The sequence below is a fragment of the Triticum dicoccoides genome, chromosome 7A (assembly GCF_002162155.2).
Source record: "Triticum dicoccoides isolate Atlit2015 ecotype Zavitan chromosome 7A, WEW_v2.0, whole genome shotgun sequence".
In the NCBI taxonomy this organism is placed as follows: domain Eukaryota; kingdom Viridiplantae; phylum Streptophyta; class Magnoliopsida; order Poales; family Poaceae; genus Triticum; species Triticum dicoccoides.
In genome coordinates, this window is record NC_041392.1 from 550,855,975 (window position 1) to 550,880,219 (window position 24,245).

General features: G+C 45.1%; 1 protein-coding gene across 1 annotated transcript; it reads left to right on the forward strand.

Moving 5' to 3' along the window:
• The first annotated feature begins 1,251 nt into the window (after positions 1–1,251).
• Positions 1,252–7,541, forward strand: LOC119331668 (probable LRR receptor-like serine/threonine-protein kinase At3g47570). The gene is made up of 5 exons (XM_037604824.1): positions 1,252–2,047; positions 2,174–3,927; positions 5,263–5,383; positions 5,528–5,867; positions 7,268–7,541. Exons 1-5 carry the CDS (start codon positions 1,252–1,254, stop codon positions 7,539–7,541), a joined length of 3,285 nt encoding a protein of 1,094 aa, XP_037460721.1.
• Positions 7,542–24,245: the final 16,704 nt, after the last annotated feature.

Here is a 24,245-nt window from a genome sequence, read left to right on the forward strand (position 1 = left end):
ACTCTGAGCTTCATCCTATGTACTCCCCCCGTTCCTAAATATAAGTCCTTTTAGAGGTTTCAATATGGACTACATACGGAGCAAAATGAGTGAATCTACGCTCTAGAATATGTCTATATACATCCATATGTAGTTCGTAGTGGAATCTTCTAAAAAGACTTATATTTATGAATTGAGGGAGTATGATTGATGACTAAGATTTTGGGTTCCATAGATTGGGCAACGCTACCACAAGACTGGTCGACAACCAATTTTACGTTGGGCAGCTCAGGGCTCCAAACCAAACAGCCTGTAAGAACCTTTTTCACCAAAACAATTGCCTTCTAATGAAATTTGTTGTCAAACCTTTACTACCAGAGCAGACACCATGCCTTGATTGGCTTATAACCCGATTAGAGTCGTATGTGCCTTGATTGGCTTATAATCTGATTAGAGTCGTATGTGCCTTGATTGGCTTATAACCTGATTAGAGTCGTATGTGCCTTGATTGGCTTATAACCCGATTATAAGGATTTTTTTGGACTCTTTTTTAGAAAAAATCTGAAATACAAAGCCACACTCTAAACCTTAATTAACCTGATTATAGAGTATGTGCCTTGAAATTTGAAGAAATATTGAAAAATGCGTGAACAGTGGGGATGTTACGAGTCTGGGAACCTGCAAACATTCAACAATATGACAATTTCTTTACTGTAAAACAGAATAGAAAAGGAATATATTTATCTCTTGTTATTTTTGCACAGTTTCTTTTTTCTTCTGTGAAATTTTGAATGTCATAAATTCCTAGCATTCCCTACATCCATTTATCTATTTATTCACTTTGTTAATATTCATTATTCTTCAAGATGAAGCGTGGGTCGACACTGTACCTCAAGCAACCACATGCACTCATGTTGTTGGAGGGTAGTTGGGTCAATGCAATGTAAGCGGAGGTTGGAGGAGGCATCGTCCCAGTCTAAGGCATGAAGGGTCAAATCTCTTAGCGTCCAAATGCATGCTCACAATATAAATATTGCACTAGTGTGGGCTTGAACAACTACTTCCAGGTCACAACTAATCCAGTAAGCAAAATCTAATCCAAAAGCATACGTGATGCATCATCCCCGTTCCCACCATATTGATCTCTGATCCGCGAATAGCGTGTGCTGTTTTGAGCGGTTAGCTACTATCACATTCGACCGCTGACTACTTAAACATCCTCCTTCAGCTTTCATCTCCATACTCCATAGCTGTAACCTGCAACAAACAACAATGGCGTCCTCTGTTGTCTTGTTTCCAGGCATTGTTTGGTTCCTATGCCTCTTCTGCTTCCTTTGCAGCCTACCACTAGCCATCTGCAACGAAACTGAAAATGATAGGCAAGCTCTCCTCTGCTTCAAGTCCCGGCTCTCGGGTCCAGCAGGAGTTTTAGCTTCATGGAGCAACACGTCCCTGGACGTTTGCGACTGGCATGGGATCACCTGCAGCACGGTGTCCCCTCGTCGTGTGATTGAGCTGGACCTTAATTCAGAAGGCATCTCAGGCCCCATATCGCCTTGCATTGCCAACCTGACCTCTCTTAAAAGGCTGCAGCTGTCAAACAATAACTTCAATGGTGGCATACCATCAAAGCTTGGCCTCCTGAGCCGGCTCCGTGAGCTCAACCTCAGCAAGAACACTTTGGAAGGTAACATACCGCCATCTCTGGGTAGCAGCCGTTCTCTTACATATGTCAATCTTGGGATGAATGCTCTAACAGGGGTCATCCCGGAGTCCCTAGCAAATAGTCCATCCCTCCAAGTACTTCTGCTCATGAGCAATAGGCTTAGTGGAAAACTACCAAAGGCTCTCTTCAACACATCATCTCTTCTTGACATTTTCCTCCAAAAGAACAACCTTGTTGGTTCTATACCTGTTGTTACTGCCACCTCCCCGCCTATTCAATACCTCGATTTAAGCTATAATCATATTTCAGGAAAAATACCTTCCTCGCTAGGGAACCTTTCCTCCCTCATTGATCTTCGTCTTACAGAAAATGATTTAGTAGGGCATATACCAGACAGCTTAGGTCATATACCAGACAGCTTAGGTCATATCTCAACACTGGAGATACTGACTTTGACAGCCAACAACTTGTCTGGGGCAGTTCCACCATCTCTCTTCAATATGTCATCACTGACATTTCTTGGCGTAGCAAACAACTCGCTTGTTGGAAGGTTACCCTCCAATATTGGCTACACACTCCCGAATATTCAGGATTTAATCCTCTCATCAAACAAGTTTGATGGCCCTATCCCAGCTTCTCTTCCCAAAGCTTACAACCTTCGTCAGCTTTACCTGTATAATAACAGCCTAACTGGGTTTATACCCTTCTTTGGGTCATTGCCAAATTTGGAGGAACTTGATTTGTCATACAACAAGCTAGAAGCAGGAGACTGGGAATTTGTCTCTTCACTCGCAAATTGTACCAGGTTGACTATGCTGATGTTGGTTGGGAACAATCTTCAAGGCGAAATGCCAAGTTCAATAGGCAATCTTTCTGATAGTCTGGAGTGGCTGTGGTTAAGGGAAAACCAAATTTCAGGGCCTATACCACCAGAGATTGGCAATCTTAAGAGCCTCCGCAGGTTGTACATGGATTACAATCTTATCACTGGAAATATACCAGCAACAATTGGTAATTTGCACAGCTTGGTCCGTCTACCCTTTGGACAAAACAGACTGTCAGGGCAAATCCCGGATACTATTGGTAATCTGGTTCAGCTAAATTCTTTGAAATTGGATGGGAACAACATTAGCGGAAGGATACCTGCGGATATAGGACATTGTAATCAACTCCAAATACTCAACCTTGCTCACAACTCACTAGATGGGAATATACCAAGTGAAATCTTCAAAATTTCTTTGCTTTCTGAAGAATTGGACTTGTCACACAATTACCTATCTGGGGGAGTGCCAGTGGAAGTTGGCAATCTCATTAATGTGAACAAAATTAGCATATCAGATAACAGGCTGTCTGGCAACATCCCATCCACTCTTGGCCAGTGTGTGGTTCTGGAGTACTTGGATATTTCTCATAACAATTTTTTTTTCGAGAATGTTTCTCATAACAATTTGTCCGGAAAGATTCCACAGTTCCTCACATCCTTAAGTTCCCTTAAAAATCTCAACTTATCCTTCAACAATTTTGATGGAGCAGTTCCAGGAGGCGGTATTTTTAACAATACTGCTGCAGTGTCAGTTGAAGGAAATCATGATTTGTGTACCAGCATTCCAACAGGAGGTATACCTCTTTGTTCAACACAAGTTGACAGAAAAGGGCAACAAAATGCATCGGCTCTAGTCCTACGGATAGTAATGCCAGCCGTTTCTGCTGTCCTATTAATTTTGTCATGTATTGCAACAATTTACTGGAGGAAGAGAATGCAGGAAAATCCAGATTTGCAAGAATTCAGTGAGCACATGAAGAAGATATCATATGAAGACATTGTAAGGGCAACAGATAGGTTTTCTCCAGCAAACCTAATTGGATCAGGATCATTTGGAGTGGTTTACAAGGGCAGTTTGAGGCTTCAAGAAGATCAAGTTGCCATCAAGATTTTCAGCCTAAACAATTATGGAGCAAATAGGAGCTTTATTGCAGAGTGTGAAGCCCAACGAAATGTCCGTCACCCGAATCTTGTAAAGATCATCACATCATGTTCTTCTGTGGATTCTAATGGGGCAGATTTCAAGGCCCTAGTGTTCCAATACATGCGGAATGGAAACCTAGAAATGTGGTTGCATCCGGAAGACCTTGAACATGGTGAGAGACATATCCTGACTTTAAGCGGAAGGATCAATATTGGCTTGGATGTAGCCTTTGCTTTGGATTATCTTCATAACCAGTGTGCATCTCCACTAATACACTGTGACCTAAAGCCAAGCAATATTCTTTTGGATCTTGACATTTTTCGACAAAGGGTGGATTTTATTGACTCAAAATGAAGCATCAAGAAGATACAAAACACGATGAGCCTGCACCCGGCCTCTGCATAGCTAAGATGCACACAGCCAACACCAACACACACAAACACGCCGGCAACTAGCAAAGTCATAAGACCAAAGCATGCATAGGCGAGGAAAAAAAAATCCCAAAGCGACCAGATCCATGATCGTCAAAACTACAACAATGACCATATCTGCACCGACCATACCATGACACAACATGGAAGACGAGGTCTTCAACAGCAACGCCTTCAACAAGGGAGCAACGCTCAAGCATCGCCGTCGCCGGATGCAGCCACTAAGGCCAGAATCTGGGTTTTCACCCTGAAGAATCGGTCCAAAGCATGTCCGAGCAATGCCTTCAACAAGGTAACGACGTAAAAAAACATCGACATTGTCAGGTATAACCAACTCCAGTCGAACCTAGGCTTTCACCCCGGAGCTCTAGACCAGGTGCTCGTAGCACCACCATCGAAGTAGCTCATGTATTATCGCCACCACTTTTCCGCGATCCCAGCAGCTACATGCGATGCGTCGCCGCTGCACAACCATTCCTCTGCATCAAGACGTCGTCCATAGTTTTACATCTCACCGCAGAAGTCAGCTATCAGATCTCGAGAGATGAACCCTCCGTAAGACCTTCGGATGATCACCACCGTCGTGAAGCCGTAGTAAGTCACTGCATAGTCACCACCAAACGGCCGAAAGGATCTGGATCACCGCCACCAAGCCTTTCAGATCTGAGTCAAGGCAACCATGTCGGGTCGTACCAAGCTGCGGCTACCTGACCATAGATCCGACCGTCTACGAGGCCGCAGGCAGTCGCCGGTTCGAAGACTCCGGCCGCTCGCACACCGACACCCGGCCACCGCCGAGCAGCCATGTTGGGGCCAGCGTCCGCGCGTGCGCTGCAGATCCGCTGGGAGACACCATGTGCGCCCGCAGCCTCAGATCAGCACGCAGCCATCCAGCCGCCAGCCCATGAAGCTGGGATCTAATCAAACCCAGCACACCGGCATGCTTCGCGTGATGTACGTACCGCAGCAGCCAACGCACTCCATTGACCCGCATGGCCATGTGCCTCTGCCAGGATGAGCAGCCCCCCGCGGCCCCCACACAAGCAAAGAGGAGAAGCTCCTGCCGCCACCGATGCCGAGTGGGCTTTGCCCGGCGGCGCTGGCCGGCGGCGGCAGGGAGAGAGACGGTGGGTGGCGGCTGTTCGCGGCGGGTAGGGGTCACGCCCGGATCGCCCGCGGGGGAGCGACCGGGGCGTTCGGGGTGCTTCTTGGCTCCAACATGGTCGCCTATGTCACCGACTTTGGCCTGGCAAGGTTTGTATTCACAACATCAAATGTAGAAGAAGGTGATTCAACAAGTCTGGCCTGCCTAAAAGGATCCATCGGATACACCCCTCCAGGTGAGACTAAGCATATCCTCAGTAATGTTGGACTATTGGGTTCGTTTTTACTTTAGAGTGGCACATATACTGCAGATTTCGCTAATTGTGTTTGTAAATGTAAATGCAGAGTATGTCTAATTGTGTTTGTAAATGTAAATGCAGAGTATGGCATGAGCGCAGAGATATCAACCAAGGGTGATGTCTACAGTTTTGGAGTGCTTCTGTTACAGATGATAACAGGGCGAAGTCCAACTGACAAAAATTTCAGTGATGGTGCAAGCCTTCATGAATTTGTTCATAGAGCATTTCCAAATAATATTTGTGACGTTGTTGATCAAACAATGCTAGAAGATGACAGCAATGCACAAGAAATAATAAAGAACTGTGTCATTCCACTTGTTAGAATAGGCCTCTCTTGCTCCATGACATCTCCCAAAGAGCGGCCGGACATGGGCCAAGTTTCTACCGAGATCCTTAGAATCAAGCATGTGGCCTCACGCATGTATGTCAGATGAAGCAAAGCATAGGCAGGATGGTTGCTAGCAACAGAAATTCGTGTAAACAAGAATAATGATGTACTATCTTATGTCTTTTCCTTCTTTTGAATTCAGTTAGACAGATAGTGACCCTTGCAGACAATGTAATCTTCTCTTTTGCTCTATTTCAGTTTTAATAATTTTCTTCTCTAATCTCAGAACTGCAATAACTCATGGTTGGGCTAGTTATTTTTTTCAACTGTAACTTCAAATTTCCTCAAATTTGAACAGTAGACTCACATGAATATAGTATCTGATTTTAGGAAATTTGAACAGTACAAATCATATATTAACATCTTTAAATAAAAAAATCAATATTTTTTATAATAATTAATCTTGAATATGAACAAAAATAAACTGAATAATAACATATTTTAATCTTGAATATTGTGCATTGTTGGTATCTGAGCTAGTGTTTAATCATTGAAAGGTTGAAGTATCTAAACTCAGAAGTTAGCACAGGTAAAGTAATAAATGCTAAAGAAAATATTGATATAAGGTGCAGAATAAATCCCTCTGAAGAATTTGGCATACTACTCATAGCCAACTAAATACAATTGTTGATTTGATATATAGCTTTTTTATATCTTGGGGGAAAAGAAAAGACAACTTAGACCAAAATTTGAAAGTTTATTGAGAAAATACCAAAGACTTGTAGAAAAGTACTCTGGGTTGAATAATAAAATTGATCTAGTTCTACATAAACAGCAAAGGCAAAGCAGAATATACTCCCTCCATTCCATAACGTAGTGCCTATAGATTTTTCCAAAAGTCAAACATTACAAACTTTGACCATATTTATAGAGAAAAATAGGTACATCTAGAATACCAAATGCACATAATTGGATACATTATGAGTTATACTTTCATAATTTACATGTTTGGTATTGTAGATGTATACAGTTTTCTCTATACACTGTGTCAAAATTAGCAAAGTTTGACTTTTAGAAAAATCTATAGACACTACATTGTCGAATGGAGGGAGTAGTAGTTTGTAAGAATAACGACTACATTAAAGAAGAAGTGCTATCCATCGGGAAAAAAATAGGCCACTATCCAAGTAAAAGTAAAGACCCAGGTGAGATTATTAGATACATTGGATATCGAAAAGATAGTACAAGAAGTAAAAGCTTTTATCATTTCATAAAGGGTCGATCGGATACATCTCACCAGGTGAGATTAAGCATATCCTCAGCAATGTTAGATTGTTGGGTGTGTTTGTTCTTTACGGAGTGGCAACTTGCAAATGCTGCAGATTCTCTAACTGTGTTTGTAAATGCAAATGCAGAATATGGCATGAGTGAAGAGATATCAACCAAGGGTGATGTCTACAGTTTTGGAGTGCTTATGTTACAAATGATAACAGGGCGAAGTCCAGCGACGGAAAATTCAGTGAAGGTGCAAGCCTTCATGAATTTGTTCGTAGAGCATTTCCATATAATATTTGTAAGGTTGTTGATCCAACAATGCTACAAGATGACAGCAACGCACCGAAAGTGATGAAGAACTGTGTCGTTCTAATGGTTAGAATAGGCCTCTCTTGCTCCATGACATCGCCCAAAGACCGGCCGGGCATGGGACAAGTTTCTGCCGGGATCCTTAGAATCAAGCATCTGGCCTCCCGCATGGATGTCAGATGAAGCAAAGATTAGCAGGATGGTACCTAGTGACAGAAATTCATGTAAAAAGGAACAATGCTGTACTATCTTACATGGCTTTTCCGAAACGAAAAGTTCAGTTAGTGACACTTGCAGACAGTACCCTTCTCTTTTCAGTTCAGCATTTCATTCATGTAGGGATTTTCCCTTATTTGTACAAGGCGAGTAGTATTTATATAAGCACAGCCCAAACGAACAGAGCTAGACCGATTTGGGCAGTCAGAGTAAATATTTGGGAAGCTGGCTTGGAACCACATCAAAGGTAAACCCTCGAACACGGCTTGATCACAAAATTCACATGAACAAGCCAGAGTAAATGGTGTTGAGAACCAAACCTACGCCCAATCCGCGGAGAAGAATGCCCCATATCAAGCAGATAGGCATGGCACAAGCGTGTACCTGGTTGTCGCAGAACCCTAGTTTGGCCCGCCCCTCGATCCTGACTGCCGCTGCTTGTACCGCAAGCTGTTGTTGTTGCTGTGGCTGAAGAGAAGACCAGGTAGAATAAGTTCTTAAGGAGGTAATGTGGTCTGAAGCTGTCTTGCAAGGTGTCAGGACCCCGACTCAATGCCACATCGATCTAGCATGTAACACCTCATATCACTTTGCGGCCTCACGCACGGTATTCCCACGGGTGTCGCTTTACCTTCGCCCGGGACCGTTTGCGCCTTTTGGCACACGTATATGATAGTGTCGCTAGCATCCATATGATAAGGAGCCCGGGCTGACATGGCTAGTCGTAAATCCAAAGTGGCACAAACCTACAGGGACAGGCATCCATGACCCAGCATCGAACGTGTCGGTCATCAGCGGGTGAATCCAGGCTGTAGCACTGGGCTAGCAAGACTCCGGTGAACCGGGCTGTAGCGGGCTAACAGGACTCCGGTATTCATCGCGTGACATTTCCCCGAAGGGACAGACACATGAACGAAGAAGGACACATGCCGGCCAGCCTAAGTGTTCCGGAGCAGTAGCAAGCTACCATGGCTCGGTGGAAACACTAGGAGACATTTCCCGGTAAGAGAGGCTACTAAAGATAAACAACTAGATAGTCAAATCCCACACATACCAAGCATTTCAATAACATACACACAATATGCTCGATATGTGCAAATACAACATGGCATCACAACATGACTCTACAACTCAAGTATTTATTCAATAGGCTCCGAGGAGCGAGATATTACAAACATGAGTCTCATGACCCAACATTCAGAGCATACAAATCAAAACACAAGCGGAAGCTTAACATGTCTGAGTACAGACATCTACAAATGAAAAGGGCTGAGAAGCCGGACTATCTACCAGATCCTGCCGAGGGCACAAGATCGTAGCTGAGGTATCAAGCTAAACGTCGAAGACCACGCGGAACTACTAGCGAGACTGATGTCTCTCTGCAAAAACATAAAATAGGCAAACGTGAGTACAAATGTACCCAGCAAGACTTACATCAGAACTAGCTACATATGCATCATTTTCAACAAGGGGATGGTGGGGTTTAACTGCAGCAAGCCAGCTTTGACTCGGTGGCTATCCTGAACTACGACTGCAAGTAACTCTTTTGAGGTGGCGCACACGAGTCCACATATTCACCATATCAATACACCACTATGGATCCGCTCCCGTCTCCCTACGAGAACGCCATCCATAGCACTCACGCTTATCTTGCGTATTTTAGAGTATCCACTTTCATTTGTCTATGAACTGATATAAGCAATCCAGAAGTCCTTTTTCGTGGACACGGCTATTCGAATAGATGATGTTAACCCTGCAGGGGTGTACTTCTTCATACATGTTTCCACCACTTAGCGTCTGCACACGACATGTGCTCGGCAGACTTCAAGCGAAAGCCGACGTGGGTGTAGACCATGACCTACCTAAACACTCAAGTCTCTAGTTCAGGTTTATCGCCTATTCGGGTTCCATCCATGAGGAGATCCGGCCGGAGTTTCGCTCACAGCCCCAAACGATGTGTGCAGGGTTCCCGAGATACCTAACGGGTATCCGGTACACCGTGCCACGTACCTACCGCATCACAGCCCACCCCTACGGTCAGCGCTGTCCACGGCCTCCAGCATACTACAAACACCAGAAACTACTTGCAACTCCTGGATAGAGGACTAGGGTGAATAAGAAGTCGAGCGGGGTCATATTTCAGGGCCCAATGTATGGTAGTAGCTGAATCATGGATCACAAACACAGAACTCAGTCCCTGAGGACGGCTGCAATGAGACAACCCACCATGTACTCCTACATGGCCTCTCACCGCTACCTTTACCAAATCGTGTTCACACACTTAGCTCACACACAGTAGGACGTGTTCATACACCTCTGATTCATTCCCGATGAATCAGACCTGACACAACTCTAAGCAATAGCAGGCATGACAAACAAGCATGAATGAGTAGGCACAACAGGGCTCAAACAACTCCTACTCATGCTAGTGGGTTTCATCTATTTACTGTGGCAATGACAGGTCATGCAGAGGATAAAGGGGTTCAACTACCGCAGCAAGTAACAAATATGTCGTTGTTGTCCTAATGCAGTAAAAGAGAGCAGGAGCGAGAGAGTAGAATTGTATCGGAATGAACAAGGGGGTTTTGCTTGCCTGGCACTTCTGAAGATAGCATTGAGTCTTCATCAGTGTCAACGATCACATCATCGGTACAACGTCTATCGAGGGGGAACAACACCGGCAAACACAGAAAAAACACGATCAATGCAATGCACAATATGATGCATGCTATGAATGGCAATATGAATGTGTTTTGGGCTAATGCGCCTAGCTATGATTTAAATGAAGTTGGTTTGAATACATGATTCAAATTCCAACTCCATATATGGTTATTTAAATGTCCTTTATTTGTTTTGTCCAAAACAGAGGACAAACATTGTTCAAACATGCATGAAAATGGTACAGATGGGTTCCTTGAATTTTTCTGATAATTTTTCATGTATAATTTATCTCATTTGGAGTTACGGTTGATTTTATATGATTTTTAGAAGTTTTGGACATTTTGTGAAAATATTAAATCATTTAAGATTTATTTAAATTCCAGAAAGGAATTATTGCGTCAGCATGACGTTGGTATGACGTCACAGGTCAACAGGGGCTGGTCCGGGTCAAACCTGACCAGCGGGGTCCACACGTCAGTGACACGAGTGACTAACAAAGAGTTAATTAATTCTAACTAATCAAATTAATAGCCACGGGGCCCACTGTCAGTGTCAGCAGGGGTAATTAGTTTAACTAATTCAATTAGTACTAATCCTAATTAACTAACAGAGCTGGGCCCCACCTATCATTGAGTTAGGGGGAGTCAAACTGGGGTCAAACCCGGGTCAAACTCGCCGGAGTTGACCCGAGGCTCGTCGCCGGCGAGGCCAGGGACGGCGGAGAGCGTCGAGATTCGCCCTCCGATGACCAAAAGAGCGGCGGAGGGGCTCTACGGGATGCCCAGGCTCGCGCGCATCGAATCGTGGCATCCGTTTGTGCTGGGGAGGTCGGACTTGGCGACGGCGGCGAACAAGGCGGCGGCCGGAGCACGGGCGAGGTCGGGGTTGGCGCTAGAGGGCACGGCAGGTCACACGGGTGGGCGCGCCCGGCTCCTGGTGAAGGAAATATGCCCTAGAGGCAATAATAAAGTTATTATTTATTTCCTTATAATCATGATAAATGTTTATTATTCATGCTAGAATTGTATTTTCCGGAAACATAATACATGTGTGAATACATAGACAAACAGAGTGTCACTAGTATGCCTCTACTTGACTAGCTCGTTAATCAAAGATGGTTATGTTTCCTAACCATGAACAATGAGTTGTTATTTGATTAACGAGGTCACATCATTAGTAGAATGATCTGATTGACATGACCCATTCCATTAGCTTAGCACCTGATCGTTTAGTATGTTGCTATTGCTTTCTTCATGACTTATACATGTTCCTACGACTATGAGATTATGCAACTCCCGTTTACCGGAGGAACACTTTGGGTACTACCAAACGTCACAACGTAAATGGGTGATTATAAAGGAGTACTACAGGTGTCTCCAATGGTAGATGTTGGGTTGGCGTATTTCGAGATTAGGATTTGTCACTCCGATTGTCGGAGAGGTATCTCTGGGCCCTCTCGGTAATACACATCACATAAGCCTTGCAAGCATTACAACTAATATGTTAGTTGTGAGATGATGTATTACGGAACGAGTAAAGAGACTTGCCGTTAACGAGATTGAACTAGGTATTGGATACCGACGATCGAATCTCGGGCAAGTAACATACCGATGACAAAGGGAACAACGTATGTTGTTATGCGGTCTGACCGATAAAGATCTTCGTAGAATATGTAGGAGCCAATATGGGCATCCAGGTCCCGCTATTGGTTATTGACCAGAGACATGTCTCGGTCATGTCTACATTGTTCTCGAACCCGTAGGGTCCGCACGCTTAAGGTTACGATGACAGTTATATTATGAGTTTATGCGTTTTGATGTACCGAAGGTTGTTCGGAGTCCCGGATGTGATCACGGACATGACGAGGAGTCTCGAAATGGTCGAGACGTAAAGATTGATATATTGGAAGCCTATGTTTGGACATCGGAAGTGTTCCGGGTGAAATCGGGATTTTACCGGGTTACCGGGAGGTTACCGGAACCCCCCGGGAGCCATATGGGCCATCATGGGCCTTAGTGGAAAGGAGAAAGGGGCAGCCCAAGGTGGCTGCGCCTCTTTCCCCTCCCCTAGTCCTATTAGGACTAGGAGAAGGTGGCCGGGCCCCCTCTCTCCCTTCCCCTCCGAGGAATCCTAGTTGGACTAGGATTGGGGGGAGGAATCCTACTCCCAGAGGGAGTAGGACTCTCCTGCGCCTCCCTCTTTGGCCGGCCAGCCTCCCCTCCTCTCCTCCTTTATATACGGAGGCAGGGGCACCTCTAAACACAGAAGTTGACACAAGTTGATCCACGTGATCGATTCCTTAGCCGTGTGCGGTGCCCCCTGCCACCATATTCCTCGATAATACTGTAGCGGAGTTTAGGCGAAGCCCTGCTGCTGTAGTTCATCAAGATCGTCACCACGCCGTCGTGCTGACGAAACTCTTCCCCGACACTTTGCTGGATCGGAGTCCGGGGATCGTCATCGAGCTGAACGTGTGCTCGAACTCGGAGGTGCCGTAGTTTCGGTGCTTGATCGGTTGGATCGTGAAGACGTACGACTACTTCCTCTACGTCGTGTCATTGCTTCCGCAGTCGGTCTGCGTTGGGTATGTAGACAACACTCTCCTCTCGTTGCTATGCATCACATGATCCTGTGTGCGCGTAGGAAAAATTTTGAAATTACTACGAAACCCAACACCTGGAAGAGTGCTGAGCACGTTGCCGTGCTCGGGAGTTAGCTACGATGGCTCTAGCCTCGTCTGCGTCATCGCCGGCGGCGAGGAACTGTCGGCTTCGACAGCCACGGTGGTTAGAAGGCGCGGACGGGCACGGGGAGAGAGGGGAAATGGACAGGGGCTCACGGTGAGTTCGAAGAGAAGGTCGGCGTGCTCGGGGAGGCGGTGGAGACGGCGAATCGGACGGCGGCATCCGGCAGCCGTGGTCGGAGAAGAAGGCCGCAAGCGTCGTCTTGGGGCCGTCCTGGCTCGTGTAGCTCGGAGAGGAGGGAGAGTAGGTGGCGGCGGCGCCTCTGAGAGCATCGGCGGGGCGAGGCAGTGGCTGTGGCCACAGCGGCAACGAACGGCGGCGGCGGAGGGGTTCAGTGGCTGCGTGCGAGAGAGAGAACAGAGGAGGGGGATGAGCTCGAGGGAGTGAGTGAGAGGGACCAGGGGGCTGCATGGCGCCTCCAGGCGTCGCTAGAAGGGGCCGGGGAAGCAGGAGGTGGCCGGGGAAGCAGGAGGTGGCCGAGGCAGCGTCGGCGCCCGTCGGCCACGCGCGCTGCCTACTGGCGCGGGGAAGACGACAGGGGAAAGTGGAGATGGGCTGGGCCGGCTTCTGCAGCAGGCCGCACAGGTAGGCGCCAGGTAGGTTTCTCTCTCTCCTTTTTCTAATTATTTCAGTTTTCTATTTTCTGCAATTGGTTTTGATTTGATTTAAAATATCAAATCATTTTTCTAAAACTTTCTGTAAATTGTATGTGAGCTCAGGAACTAGTCCAAGGTCACAGGCAACTTACAAAAATATTTGAACTTTATTTCTTATATAATAGAAATAAATTCAACTCAAATATGTCATTGGTTTAAGTCAAAGGCCCAAAAATAAATAATTCTGGGATTCCAAAAATATTGGTTTGAATTTTACCTCTTACCAATATTTTCACAGAGTAACAGGAATATTTCTTTGGACTCATTTGATGAGATTTAAATGTTGGTTATTTTTAGAGGTCTTCTGAGGCTTTTGAAATTCCTCGATTCAAATTTCATTTGAATTAAAACATGATGCTCACATGAGGGTCTAGCCTAGTGCATAACAGGACCAGGGATGTGACAACTCACCCCCACTAAACAAAAATCTCGTCCCGAGATTCAAGCGTAGGGTAAGGTGAAGGGGGAACGCAAACTAGCACAATCTTCACGATCCAGGTTGCACTTCAACTGAACGTTGATTCGTTCACCATCATTGTCTCGAAGTCTTGCTCTGAGAACTCCAACTATCATGACAGCGAGAGGAAGGAAAGACCCTAAAAGAATCGTTCTTCTCGAAGGTCGAACAACTCAGGATTAACTCACGGAATGAGACATAGCAACATCTCTTGAGCTGAGAGACGAAGCACACCTCTAGCGGAAAGGAGTGGAACAAATGACGGAGGTTTACCAGGTAGACTACAATTCCACACTTAACAGGGTGGTAAACGGTTGTCAGCGCAGCGAGGAGTTGAATTGCCATGATACCACAACGAGGCACCTTAGGGATGGTGACTCGTAGATATATCCCCTTAAGTGGCAAAAAGAATTACCTTTGATTCAGGATCATTGAAACTCTTTATACCAGCTTAAGGCAAAACACAATCGATCATTTGGAGGAGGTCGGTAGAATGGCATACTCGGACTTGGATGATGTGGATTACCTTGTTGAAGACAACGTAATGGATGAATTTGCTTACCACCGGAAATGGAAGAGACCCATGGTAGAATGGCACATTGGCGGTGCAAGCTGGGAACAAAATGCAATGCTGGGAATGATTTTGGTAACTGGGGAAGAACCCAACAATAGAGAGTGAATTCACTGTTTGAAAAGGTCATAGCATTGCCGAGGAAACTGAGAGCATCCCAATTAGTGTCGATGATAACACCTAGCGCTTGTGCGTGCTCTCAAGAACTTGAGCATTTCCATAATCATCAAGGTTTTACCAACATCCATGTCAAGGGTGCTGACAACATAACATACTACCATGATGACTAGCGATGGACGATGCAGATGCAAAGGAGGATAACACTTTCTCATATTTCACCTTAGCGAGGCCAAGGGGACGAAATCTGGATGATCGACCGAGAGATATTTAGCACTCCGCTTCTAATGTTCTCCTTGATGTACTAGCGTATCCCATTCCTTGAAATGGTCTGGTATCTAGAACATCAGGTAAAGGTCGTACTTCGGAAACACTAAAATCATAAGGCATAGCTAGGGGGTAAATCCTACGAAGTCCTTATGGGGAGGTGGCCAACTTCCTCAAACAAGATACTATAATAATAGGTCTACCGGATGGGTGTGTTGGCCACGACATCCACCTTACCGGTTATCGAGAGACTAATATTATAGTTCTTGGGAAATGTTCCAACCATCACATCTGCCTGAGATTCAGATCTGGTTGGTGTCAGGATATTCCAGACTCATCGAGTCTAGGAAGAAAAACGATAGTTTGCAACACAAATCGACGAGATGACGTTGCGAGATTCTCGGGAAATGAACTACGATAGTAAGCTCCAAAACATGAGCTGGTTCTGCTACAAACATGTGAACACGTTGTCCCAGACAAGCATGACCACAAAGTAGTCTTATAATAAAACACTACCGAGTTCAGGAGGGGAACCATCATCGAGGATATCGAAGTTTTGTACAAATCTGTCTGGTACCTTCGGGACTAGCACTTAGAACTTATTAATCTTGAACAAATCAATCAGTGGCTTGGTGTGCTAGGGACACATATAGAATGGAGGTTGCAAGTCTCCGAACCACAGAATACTTCGCACGTATGCATGACTGATTTGGGATGATTCCAAAGGAAACAACATTGACTTTCTCGAATCAACGGCGGCAACTTGCATCAAATGCATATGAACTGGAGGAAGTCACTTCTTACATCCGAACATATGCTTCATGAACTAGCATGAAGAAATGCTTTCAAAAGTTTCCAACACTAGCTTAATGTTCAACAAAATCATGGAGGAGATAAGGATGTTGTTAATGGGCTCAACAACAATTCATCCGGGTTTCCTTTTAAAAAGAATTCCATAGTTAAGTGAACACGGTGATAGCATTGGTCAGACCAAAGAATATAATGGTGTATGCCCGAGGAAAAACCACGAGTAAGACAACATTACGAACATCGTTGGTTCTGACTTGATTTGAGGATAGCCCACACCCAAATCAAAGGTTGGACAAGATGATAGGTCCATTAACTGATCACGAGGGTCAGTCGATGAAATATCAACTTTCTTCAACACACACATACAAAGGATATCCCTTTGGAATGAACTAAGTCAGGTAAGCTTTTATCTTCCAACTCTCCAAGTTGTTGTTTGGCTTAACAAACTAGCTCAGGGGTATCTAACACAGATTCTTGGAGAAAAAGTGGTTTATTGGAAAACCAACTTGATCATGAGCTCAACATAACAGTCAGGTGACAACCTGGTAATACTTCCGAGAAGATATTCGGAAAATCACGAACCACCAATATGTTAGTAAGCTCGAGAACAATCTTGCTTTTGAGGGCAAGATGATATGATCAAATGAGTGAGGACTTGACAAGATCCTAACTCATCAATCGAAGGGTGCACCGAAATAAGGACTAGGTAGCACAATCAACCTTAGGGTGACGATTCAATAATCAACACGCTAAGAATGAGGTTATCGTCCATTTAACTACCAAGCAACGGAGTTGCTAGGAGTATTGATTTCACACACCATGATTCACTTGTCGGCATTCCGGTTACAATAACACAGGAATCGAGGAATGAACAATGATGGCAAGAAGTATCACTGTACCAAGAATTCATAGGATGGTGTACAATTCCCATGACATTCTTGATATAAAGATGGTAATACTCCAAGGTGGAACAGAGCAAAAGAAAGATTAGCAATTTGATCTGTGGAGTACGACTACTTTGACCCAATCCTGGAAATGGACAAGGTACTGGAGTTTGTTTCTCCTAGTCATTCCGGAATAGAATGGCTTAACGGACCACAAGAGTAATAGGCATCGATGAATGAACGCACGCATACTCTTGACTATCAATTGATAGACGACGGTCAGAAGACAACTAAAGGGGGACAACTCAAAAGAACATATGTTTTTCTGAGTTGTGGATGCATGGACTAGTATGTCGAACCAAGTTCAACATAATTCTTCCGGATAACCCATGCAGAAGGTTAGGACTGGCAGAGTCGCAACATAGAATAGAGAACCCATCGAGAGCACTCCTGTTATGATCTTTTGATCCAACAAACTACTGCCATAAGTGGTTCATAGTATTTGGAAGAAGGAAAATACCATGGACCTCGAGGACTAATGCAAAAGTTACTAATTTCCTAAAGGAACTAGCAACACTATCAACATGAAGTAAGTAGAGTGAATCTCGGGTTCAAGAACCCAGAAATAGAATGCCTACTAACTAAATGGCATCACGGGATGCTTTCGATAATGACGGCCAGAATCATCACACTGGAAAGACAGATCATGGCTAGACCACTAGATGATCCTCTAAGCACTTAGGGTCATAATAGGAACTCCAACATATATCTCAAGGCAATAAATTACCTCAACGCACCGGTTAGTGTGCTTATTGTGACCATAAGGGACATCGGGAACGGAAAGAAAGGATTTGCAAATGCATCAGACTATTTAGAAACCTGGAATGACTCGGACAACATAACGGCTATAAATGCTCAAAAAGATTTGAGACATGCTACAAAAATGGTGGCATAACCACTCAGAAGCACAATACCAAGGTTTCGAGATCAACAGTTAACATACAGAAGTAGTAGAAACTGAACAGAGGCTTAAGTCCAACAATCTTATAAGTCTACGGATTAGTAACACGTGATCCTGATAGAAAGAAGAGAAAGCCTAGTTCCTTAACCCCGTAGAAAAGATAAGATGACTCAGATCAGAAGGGCATAAGGTATAAGGAGTAAAAAGAGCCTTACGTTCCATCCCACAATCAATTCCCTTATATAACTAAAGAATTTCTAGACTCAACTTCGACCAGTTTGGCTTGGTAATCCTATAGGCAGTCAAGCTCTGATACCAACACTGTCAGGACCCCGACTCAATGCCACATCGATCTAGCATGTTACACCTCATATCACTTTGCGGCCTCACGCACGGTATTCCCACGGGTGTCGCTTTACCTTCGCCCGGGACCGTTTGCGCCTTTTGGCACACGTATATGATAGTGTCGCTAGCATCCATATGATAAGGAGCCCGGGCTGACATGGCTAGTCGTAAACCCAAAGTGGCACAAACCTACAGGGACAGGCATCCATGACCCAGCATCGAACGTGTCGGTCATCAGCGGGTGAATCCAGGCTGTAGCACTGGGCTAGCAGGACTCCGGTGAACCGGGCTGTAGCGGGCTAACAGGACTCCGGTATTCATCGCGTGACATTTCCCCGAAGGGACAGACACAGGAACGAAGAAGGACACATGCCGGCCAGCCTAAGTGTTCCGGAGCAGTAGCAAGCTACCATGGCTCGGTGGAAACACTAGGAGACATTTCTCGGTAAGAGAGGCTACTAAAGATAAACAACTAGATAGTCAGATCCCACACATACCAAGCATTTCAATAACATACACACAATATGCTCGATATGTGCAAATACAACATGGCATCACAACATGACTCTACAACTCAAGTATTTATTCAATAGGCTCCGAGGAGCGAGATATTACAAACATGAGTCTCATGACCCAACATTCAGAGCATACAAATCAAAACAAGCGGGAGCTTAACATGTCTGAGTACAGACATCTACAAATGAAAAGGGCTGAGAAGCCGGACTATCTACCAGATCCTGCCGAGGGCACAAGATCGTAGCTGAGGTATCAAGCTAAACGTCGAAGACCACGCGGAACTACTAGCGAGACTGATGTCTCTCTGCAAAAACATAAAATAGGCAAACGTGAGTACAAATGTACCCAGCAAGACTTACATCAGAACTAGCTACATATGCATCATTTTCAACAAGGGGATGGTGGGGTTTAACTGCAGCAAGCCAGCTTTGACTCGGTGGCTATCCTGAACTACGACTGCAAGTAACTCTTTTGAGGTGGCGCACACGAGTCCACATATTCACCATATCAATACACCACTATGGATCCGCTCCCGTCTCCCTACGAGAACGCCATCCATAGCACTCACGCTTATCTTGCGTATTTTAGAGTATCCACTTTCACTTGTCTATGAACTGATATAAGCAACCCAGAAGTCCTTTTCCGTGGACACGGCTATTCGAATAGATGATGTTAACCCTGCAGGGGTGTACTTCTTCATACATGTTTCCACCACTTAGCGTCTGCACACGACATGTGCTCGGCAGACTTCAAGCGAAAGCCGACGTGGGTGTAGACCACGACCTACCTAAACACTCAAGTCTCTAGTCCAGGTTTATCGCCTATTCGGGTTCCATCCATGAGGAGATCTGGCCGGAGTTTCGCTCACAGCCCCAAACGATGTGTGCAGGGTTCCCGAGATACCTAACGGGTATCCGGTACACCGTGCCACGTACCTACCGCATCACAGCCCACCCCTACGGTCAGCGCTGTCCACGGCCTCCAGCATACTACAAACACCAGAAACTACTTGCAACTCCTGGACAGAGGACTAGGGTGAATAAGAAGTCGAGCGGGGTCATATTTCAGGGCCCAATGTATGGTAGTAGCTGAATCATGGATCACAAACACAGAACTCAGTCCCTGAGGACGGCTGCAATGAGACAACCCACCATGTACTCCTACATGGCCTCTCACCGCTACCTTTACCAAATCGTGTTCACACACTTAGCTCACACACAGTAGGACGTGTTCATACACCTCTGATTCATTCCCGATGAATCAGACCTGACACAACTCTAAGCAATAGCAGGCATGACAAACAAGCATGAATGAGTAGGCACAACAGGGCTCAAACAACTCCTACTCATGCTAGTGGGTTTCATCTATTTACTGTGGCAATGACAGGTCATGCAGAGGATAAAGGGGTTCAACTACCGCAGCAAGTAACAAATATGTCGTTGTTGTCCTAATGCAGTAAAAGAGAGCAGGAGCGAGAGAGTAGAATTGTATCGGAATGAACAAGGGGGTTTTGCTTGCCTGGCACTTCTGAAGATAGCATTGAGTCTTCATCAGTGTCAACGATCACATCATCGGTACAACGTCTATCGAGGGGGAACAACACCGGCAAACACAGAAAAAACACGATCAATGCAATGCACAATATGATGCATGCTATGAATGGCAATATGAATGTGTTTTGGGCTAATGCGCCTAGCTATGATTTAAATGAAGTTGGTTTGAATACATGATTCAAATTCCAACTCCATATATGGTTATTTAAATGTCCTTTATTTGTTTTGTCCAAAACAGAGGACAAACATTGTTCAAACATGCATGAAAATGGTACAGATGGGTTCCTTGAATTTTTCTGATAATTTTTCATGTATAATTTATCTCATTTGGAGTTACGGTTGATTTTATATGATTTTTAGAAGTTTTGGACATTTTCTGAAAATATTAAATCATTTAAGATTTATTTAAATTCCAGAAAGGAATTATTGCGTCAGCATGACGTTGGTATGACGTCACAGGTCAACAGGGGCTGGTCCGGGTCAAACCTGACCAGCGGGGTCCACACGTCAGTGACACGAGTGACTAACAAAGAGTTAATTAATTCTAACTAATCAAATTAATAGCCACGGGGCCCACTGTCAGTGTCAGCAGGGGTAATTAGTTTAACTAATTCAATTAGTACTAATCCTAATTAACTAACAGAGCTGGGCCCCACCTGTCATTGAGTCAGGGGGAGTCAAACTGGGGTCAAACCCGGGTCAAACTCGCCGGAGTTGACCCGAGGCTCGTCGCCGGCGAGGCCAGGGACGGCGGAGAGCGTCGGGATTCGCCCTCCGATGACCAAAAGAGCGGCGGAGGGGCTCTACGGGATGCCCAGGCTCGCGCGCATCGAATCGTGGCATCCGTTCGTGCTGGGGAGGTCGGACTTGGCGACGGCGGCGAACAAGGCGGCGGCCGGAGCACAGGCGAGGTCGGGGTTAGCGCTAGAGGGCACGGCAGGTCGCACGGGTGGGCGCGCCCGGCTCCTGGAAGAGTGCTGAGCACGTTGCCGTGCTCGGGAGTTAGCTACGGTGGCTCTAGCCTCGTCTGCGTCATCGCCGGCGGCGAGGAACTGTCGGCTTCGACAGCCACGGTGGTTAGAAGGCGCGGACGGGCACGGGGAGAGAGGGGAAATGGACAGGGGCTCACGGTGAGTTCGAATAGAAGGTCGGCGTGCTCGGGGCGGCGGTGGAGACGGCGAATCGGACGGCGGCATCCGGCGGCCGTGGTCGGAGAAGAAGGCCGCAAGCGTCGTCTTGGGGCCGTCCTGGCTCGTGTAGCTCGGAGAGGAGGGAGAGTAGGTGGCGGCGGCGCCTCTGAGAGCATCGGCGGGGCGAGGCAGTGGCTGTGGCCACAGCGGCAACGAATGGCGGCGGCGGATGGGTTCAGTGGCTGCGTGCGAGAGAGAGAACAGAGGAGGGGGATGAGCTCGAGGGAGTGAGCGAGAGGGACCAGGGGGCTGCGTGGCGCCTCCAGGCGTCGCTAGAAGGGGCCGGGGAAGCAGGAGGTGGCCGGGGAAGCAGGAGGTGGCCGAGGCAGCGTCGGCGCCCGTCGGCCACGTGCGCTGCCTACTGGCGCGGGGAAGACGACAGGGGAAAGTGGAGATGGGCTGGGCCGGCTTCTGCAGCAGGCCGCACAGGTAGGCGCAAGGTAGGTTTCTCTCTCTCCTTTTTCTAATTATTTCAGTTTTCTATTTTCTGCAATTGGTTTTGATTTAATTTAAAATATCAAATCATTTTTCTAAAACTTTCTGTAAATTGTATGTGAGCTCAGGAACTAGTCCAAGGTCACAGGCAACTTACAAAAATATTTGAACTTTATTTCTTATATAATAGAAATAAATTCAACTCAAATATGTCATTGGTTTAAGTCAAAGGCCCAAAAATAAATAATTCTGGGATTCCAAAAATATTGGTTTGAATTTTACCTCTTACCAATATTTTCACAGAGTAACAGGAACATTTCTTTGGACTCATTTGATGAGATTTAAATGTTGGTTATTTTTAGAGGTCTTCTGAGGCTTTTGAAATTCCTCAATTCAAATTTCATTTGAATTAAAACATGATGCTCACATGAGGGTCTAGCCTAGTGCATAACAGGACCAGGGATGTGACACAAGGTTAACTATCTTGCTACTCCCTTCGCCACAGTTTAGAAGGTGCGTTTGGAAATTCTCTGAAACCTAGGTGGTTATCTATTGGTTGTGAGATAGGCTAACAAATAGCATTCATACTACGCATGCATATAGAAATAGTATATCAGAATACTAATTAGCTACTAGAAATAAATGCAATGCGCCCTAAACTTTGTCTATTATGAAAACGCATGCAAATTTAACTGTGCCTTCTAAACTGTGACAGAGGGAGTAACAGTCTTTTCTGTTGCCAGATCCTTACCCGCACTATTGTCTCTGAATAAGCTTCATTAATGCTTCATTTCCTAACAACACAGCAGACTCTAGCAAGTACAAGAAGGAGCTCATAAACTGCATAAAAATCATACGTGCTAGCTAATAATGGCACCCATTTTCTGCAATCAGCGGGAGGAGATAATGAAGCATCGTCAACCTCTACAAGATGTCAACTACTCCTTTCTGGTAACTACGCCCTCCTTTCAGGTTTATAGGACTTATCTTAATCTTTTTTTTCCAATTTATAGAATTCATCTCCATCTCATTTTTAGTTTCCAAGATGCATTAAATCTTTACATGTAAGAATTAAAAAGGAACACACCAATGCACGTAATGTTTCTATTTATCTAGGCCAAGCATGCATGCACTGCAATTAATCTAATTTAATGCATGCGTTTAATTGGGGTAGTTTTGTAAAGTATCGAGATGCATTCCTTCACTCACAAAATGCCTTGATTGATGAGATTTCAGATTTGAGCCTTATAAACCGGAAAAGAGAAAGTAAGCAATAACCGATTGACTCTCAAAATCTCTACAACTACCCACAGTGGGAGTAACATAGATGGTAACATCACACTCATCTAGATAAAATAGATGATGTGGCATGTAATTAATAAAGAAAGAGAGGCATGTGATAACATAGCTAGTTACAATAACATCACATATATCAAGAAAAGATGAGTATACGACCTAATAAATAAAGTGATGCATGACACAACACATATGTTACTACCCACTGTGAAGATAGTAACATATGCGTGTTACTATTCTAAGTTACTCCCCACCACTAGTAGAAAAAGGGTCAAACGTGAAGCACATTAGTGCCGGTTTGTATTTGAGCCGGCACTAATGTATACATTAGTGCCGGTTCCAACGGCTAGCCGGGCCGCTTTCATTAGTACCGGTTCGTGGCGAACCTTTAGCACCGGTTCGTGCCACGAACTGGTACTAATGAGAGTGATGGCAGGATGTTGTCAGACTGGGGCCCCTCCAGCCCCTTTAGTACCGGTTCGTGGCACGAACCGGTACTAAAGGTCGTCCTACATAAACCCTTCACAACCGAGCTCGCTCTGTTCTTCCTTTTTCCCCTCTCCTCTCTGTTCTTCCCCTCTTCCTCTCGAGCTCATCACACATTTTGCCCAAAATTTGTCAAGATTTGAAGGCCCCCATCCATTCAAATGATCACAAAGGTTAGCAACTTTGTCCTTTCATCTCTCATTGCTAGATTAGCTCTTGCAATGCTTTATATAGTGATTAATTTATGAGTTTAGTAATTTGGGAGGATATTATATATATATATATATGTGTGTGTGTGTGTGTGTGTGTGTGTGTGTGTGTGTGTGTGTGTGCTAGTATTTGATTTATATGCAATTTGAGGTCAAAAATAACACTTAGTTTGCATATGTAGGTGTGGTTTACTTAGTGCCTTCTAAATCTCCGTCGTAACCACCGTCGATCGCCCGCACCGTCCCATCGCCGGCACCACCTTGTGGTGAGCCTCTTGTTCATGAAATTTTATATAAAAATTGATATTTGTGTGATTTGGATATATAGTTACTCGTATAATTATCTTACCCGTACGTTGTTTGTTATACATATAGTGCCATGGTTTTGATATCCATCCCCGTCGGTCCTCGTCCTTGTTATGATTCGGATGTGGTATATATATTCTCTTTTAAAACTAGTTGCATTTCGTTTTTATGACAAATTATGCCCATCAAGTTGACATAGAAATTTTT